This window comes from Vollenhovia emeryi, unplaced genomic scaffold (genome assembly GCF_000949405.1).
Source record: "Vollenhovia emeryi isolate VEMERY1.0 unplaced genomic scaffold, V.emery_V1.0 DF939150.1, whole genome shotgun sequence".
NCBI lineage: Eukaryota > Metazoa > Arthropoda > Insecta > Hymenoptera > Formicidae > Vollenhovia > Vollenhovia emeryi.
Genome location: NW_011967216.1, coordinates 1294719 through 1300515, shown reverse-complemented (window position 1 = coordinate 1300515; position 5797 = coordinate 1294719). Strand labels below are relative to the sequence as shown.

The following is a 5797-nucleotide window of genomic DNA, read 5'->3' as shown; positions in this document are numbered from 1 at the left end:
TACCGGGTCGTCCAAGTACAAAGAGAAGTTGCGAAAATGAAGAAAAATATTATGATGCTACCGATCACTTCTTTTGGACCACGTAAGTTCACCTTCGATCTCTCTAGTGTGTAGCTCGCGGCCTAAGACGCGGGGGTATAAACGCGGAGTAATGAGATTAGCGCGTGTCTTCTATAATTAGCGGCCGCGTGTACTTGCGCGCGGGGCCGGTTCATCGAACCTGCCCACCTCGTACGAGCCCGCGACTCGCGGAGCAGCGAGAGTTTATCGGGAATCGATGGGAATGAGCGCGACGCGTGCGCCCGCTCGTTCAGAAATCCGATTTACGCGCGTTGCGCTTTTCAAAAGACTCTTCGCCAGGCGCGACGGAACCGGCGAGGACGCCTCGCTCCGCACGCGAGCGGAAACGCGGAAGCGGGGGGCGGCGGGGCGAGTTACGCGACCTGGCGCGCTTACAACGCGAATTCTATACTTACGCGCGAGGGAATCTCCTCTCTCTCTCTCTCTCGGGAGGGCTGAAACGCGTCGCGGATTGTTATTCGCGTTTGTGTGGTCGTAAAGGTCGGGCCAAAGGCGCTGCTGCTTCGATTCGGCGGAGTAATCTTGAAGAGAAAAAAAATAAAATAAAATAAATACTGCCGCGTCTACATTAGAGACACGTAACGCGCTAATTTAACGTTCGACCTGTGGCCAGCCAGTAAATTCCGCTCGGTCTTTAACTCCCAAGGACGAATGGCGCACGTGAATCTCTTGCATTTTGTCTCGTCGCCGGTACAACCGGAAGGTATTCTCTTGCTCTTACTTTTATTCTTCCGTTCGAAGGATCTTCCAGCAATTTTCCTTGTCAAAAATTGAACCGTTTTTTTCGGACTTGATTCGAAATGTGCGAGGTACGTTTGTTTCTCATCGTGTCACTTCATTTGTCGGCTCACGTCTCGATCGGGTCTAACTGTAGTCTTAAAAAAAAACGGTGATATTTTCACTCGAGCAAAAAATTTTTTAACGAGAAGCAGACGAGGTGTCTGCCTCCTTTTCAATTTCGTGACACGCGTCAATCACGTTCGCGCCTTTCTGCCTACACTCGTGCGTTCCTTACAGAGAAAGGAATATTTGCATATTCGCCTTTACTTTTTTCTTTCCCCGAGAGTCCATTAACACGCGCGTTTTCCTCTGACACTTTGCCAAAAAATCCCTCGGCGCATCCACCTCCGCGACGCGTTTCCCGACTTGTTTTCCGCGGGCTGCTAATTTGTTTTTGCGACCGCAACCGCGACGTGATTTTTCTATCGGCTCCTCGCCTGACACGGTCGCCCGATAAAGCCGTTTGACATGATAAAAAATGCTCGTGTACTTGGCGCGTGTTGAGCCTCCATCGATCATCGACAGAAACCTCGCCGCTCCGATTTAATCGCCGCGCGGGGGCCGCGGGGTGATTTTTCGCCGCTCCGCAGGCGCAGCATTTCGTACCGGCTCGCCCTTAATTAGCATTCGATGGAAAAGTTGTCGGCTCGTTACACGCTCGAGCGATAATGTTCGGCGGAAGCTCGGGCGTACCCGCTCCGACCGGTTTCCCGTTTCTTCGCGACTTGTATAGGCAGCAAAAGGGGGTTCGACCGCTCGACGCCCGGCCCGCGAACGTGTCGCGCGTCGCGCGTCACAGGCGCGTCACGCCGTTTTCGAAAGTCCGGACGAAAGCCGCTCTCCTGCGCCTTATCAGATCCGCCTGAATAATTTCTCCCGATCTTACGCCGACGGCTCTTCCTAAGGTTGGATCTACGATAGACGCGGCGATCGCGAGCCGCAAGAAATCGGCCAACGACATTCGTTTATTCTTATCGTTGGCTATGCTTGGTCCGTTTCTTTGCGGCTTGCTGCGTCTATTGTAGAAGACCTGCCTAAGGGTCGGAGCACAAAGCAACGTAATAGCTTACGAGAAAGACGCAAGCGTAAACGTAGATAGCGTAAACGTAGATAGCGCTATCTACGTTTACGCTTGCGTCTCTGTCGTAAGCTATTACGTTGCTTCGTGCCCTGTCCGTAAAGGGGAGAGACTACGGCGCAGCGTCCTTCGATTGACCTCACGGACGTACGAGAGGCGGAATTGCGGACAGTCGAACTCGACCAACGGATGTTGCAAGACGCCTTCATATTTTGTCGAAGAGTAGCACAGTCGATAAATAAATTAGATCGTGGTTTATACGCGCGGCATGCCGTCGATACTGATTTGAGGATTGTCCAAAGGTATTAATATATATTTGGAAGAAAGGAAGGAAGACGGTGGAGTGCAAAATTAATTGTCTCTTAGAAATATTTGGGAGATTTTCTGAACACCCTGTATGTGCCGTGATACTGACCTCTCTCTATAACGCTATCGTCCTGACCTACGTCTATGGCACTACGATACTGGCTTGCTTCCACGTTACTGACCTATCTCGTCTACTTAGCGCGACTAAGTATATTTAACAATGCGTAAATGAAGAGCCGAGGAGATAACGAGTGTAAAAAGCTTTATTTATCAACTTTCGGGAACGTGATCCACGGTTAACTTCTTGTATAAACAGAACCTAATGAATGTAACAAATCCGAAATCCGTGCGGCAAAATTGGAGACGAAAAACGGTACGTCCGCGTCTGCGACGATTGACTTGATTTCGTTATCGCGAAAGAAATACAAGAAATTGAGAAGAAGTATCTGAAATGTATTACGCCAAACGGGTTTTCGAGCCGAGTGGATCATGGTGAGCATCTATTACGTAGTAAGGGAAAAAAGTGCCTTTATCTTTGCTCTTACGTGCCCCATCGACGGAGATATAATAGTGCAAAGTCCATAATCCGCGCGGTATATTCGATAATTAGTCACATTATCTGTCACTTCCCCCTCTCTCCGTCTCTCCGTCTCTCTCGCGATATTATAATTTATAGAGTTGGACGCGATCGCGGCCCCCCACAGCTGATTTTGACTACCGACGCTGCTGACAGATGCGTGATGATGCGGGCGCGCGAAACATCCGGGCACCCGAATATCGACAATCTCGTTTGAGATCTCGCGGAATCTGTCCTCGTCGGATCAATAATTTCTTACGTCATTCTTGCGTAATTCTCCCATTATTTCTTTTAAATACGCTTAAATATGCGTTTCGACGAAATGTTGCTTGATCCTCCCTTCGCATCTTATTGTTAATCCTTCGCCCGTGCATTTTCCTTCCGAGTCGTGAACAAAAAAAAATTACAAGTTTTCTCACACGCGAATGACAGCGGGCGATAATTAGGTCGTCCCGTCTGCCAGCACGCGGCTGTTTGCATGCGCGATCATTTGTTGTCCGCGTGTTCAGAGCCGTGAACGCGAACAAGAGCAGTTTTTCAACTCGCCGAGTTGAAGCAGTCTTTCTTCGGTCCCCGAGATTGTTATCAAGCTTGTCTCCCACACCGATTACCTTTAAACTTTTTCCGCGTGAAACTGTCAATATTATCGAAGATCAGGATAGAAGATCGCTGTAAGGTACACATAAGATATGTTTGTGCGAAAGTTCGACAGTTTATTAGCTGTATTTTCTTTTATCGAGTACTACCGTCACTCTTCACGCCGATAGAATAAATTAAATAGACACGCTAACATTTTTTCCGACCTTTTATTTTATTAAATCTTGTTGTTTCAAGATTTCTCTATTTTTCATCTTGTATATTTTTTGTTTATTTTTACCTTAATATTATATTATAGTCTGCTCTCTCTCTCTCCCCCCTCCCTTTAAGATTAAAATTAATTGATCCACTATAATGCTATTCGCTTCGAGCATTGTCCATGCTGTCACTATGTTCTTGTTTATCTCGCGTGTTAAAAAATTCGTTGATTGTAGAATATAAGAGTTAACTATCGTCAGTTTAGTGCAAAGAGATTATTTTGCGCCGCTTGAAAAATAATTGGGACGAATATGTAATAGAAATTATTCGATAACCAATTAGCAGAAAATCTAGTAAATTCGTAAATACGGGAAGAAGGGAAGGGATATATACTGGCACGGAGATATCGGTGGAACTAATCTTGATGTAATCATGATTCATACGGATCACCCGCAGACGTCATTCGTGCACAGTTTCTCATCTGCTTTAGGCGAAACTGCAATTGTGAATCCCGACGCATCTCATCGCAACATTCAAGTGATGAATCATCGCGCGGTATAACTGGCGCTTCCCCGTATTTTCAATCGCCGCAATTGCTTCCACATTATCGTTTCTTAAACCTAGATCTTGAACCGAATCCCCGAGAGAGCTGCCATTGAATTGATCCCGATTGAATCTCGACTCGAATTACCGACTTATATTTAATTCTATGCCATAAGCGAATCAATTGTCTTGAGAAGGACACGGACTGTAACGTTATGCGATCGTTTTTCGTAATCTTCGCCTCTTTCGCTTTCGATTTACGTATTTTTAATGTTGAGCGTAAATACGACGGCAGATTAATCCTGCGTCTCTTTTATACTTCTTCGATTTTAATTGATTTTGCACATTTTTCTATTACGAAATTCAACGGCTGATCGAATTAGATCAGAAGTAATATTGGATGCTGGGTGACTACATATATTAGAAAGTAACATTAAGGATCGCATACCTTAATGTTAGCAAACCAGCAACTAAACGCATCTCGGAGGGGTATAAGTAACACACGTGAGAGATATAATAATTTCTCAAGCAGATGAGAAGCTCCTTGTGACAGCTAGATGATCTATTAACGGTCAAAATAATTGCGCTAATAATTATTTTGTGGTGCACTTCTATTTTGAATGACACTTACGTTTATTTATATTACTCTGTTTCATATTGTTTATCCAGAAATATGTACTTTTGTCACATTTATGTATAGTATAGTTTATGTATAGTATTTTTTTAATTTCTCTACTTTTTTGCGCGAGACAATTCAAGCTTTATTTACTAATTCAGATAATAGCTATAATTTGTTCTAAAATAAATGTAAAAAGTATTATTTACGTTAATATTTATTACATTTGTATATGTTAAACATTACATTTATTTATATACTTATATATAAAAATGGTGACAGGAAGTGACATATAAGTGTAATGAAAGGGTTATCTGTTTTCATAGTATTATGCACGTGTTTATCGCAACCTTCATTTCTATTTTCGAAATCATTAATTACACGTTATTTTATTAATACACACTTTGCGCCGGCATTTATACCGTATGTAATACAATTTCGTGCGTTATTCTATTGCAATGACGCAACGTATTGCAATCAGCGGCGGAAAATACTGAAAAGTAAAGATTTCGCAGATCATTAAATAACTGAATTTGAGAATTTTGACAAAATAGAAAAATTCTAATGTATTTTTGCTATTTATGCGGATTCTCACTTTTCTGTTTTTCAATCATAACATTTAATAATGATCCTTTCATGTGTTTACTTTTACATATTTGGTACAAATGCCTGGTTTCAATCATGAACTTCGTGATTAAACACGTTTCATTTAATGTCACTCAATAAATTTAAGGCTTAACACAATACGTCGCGAGATTCTTATTTTCTAGTACGACTAATGATTTATTCTCGTGAAAGTGATATGAAAACAGAAATGTCTTCGAATTATAAACTTAAAAAAATCATAAATTAATTTCGAATGTTTTAGCACTCTGGGTTTCAAACAATGAGGTACAGATCCAGCAGCAGCAGCGGCTGCAGCAGCAGCAGCAGCAGCAGCAGCAGCAGCAGCAGCAGCAGCAACAGCAGCAGCAGCAGCAGCAGCAGCAGAAGCAGCAGCGGCAGCAGCAGCAGCAGCAAC

General features: G+C 43.5%; 1 protein-coding gene across 1 annotated transcript in view; it reads left to right on the top strand.

Moving 5' to 3' along the window:
* The window catches only part of LOC105565698 (bromodomain-containing protein DDB_G0280777-like), a 32916-nt gene that overhangs the window by 2650 nt on the left and 24469 nt on the right, over nucleotides 1-5797 (top strand). The window contains exons 2-3 of the mRNA XM_012019105.1: nucleotides 5645-5729; nucleotides 5788-5792. Coding sequence (XP_011874495.1) covers nucleotides 5645-5729; nucleotides 5788-5792 — 90 coding nt within the window. The remainder of the gene's footprint in view (nucleotides 1-5644; nucleotides 5730-5787; nucleotides 5793-5797) is intronic.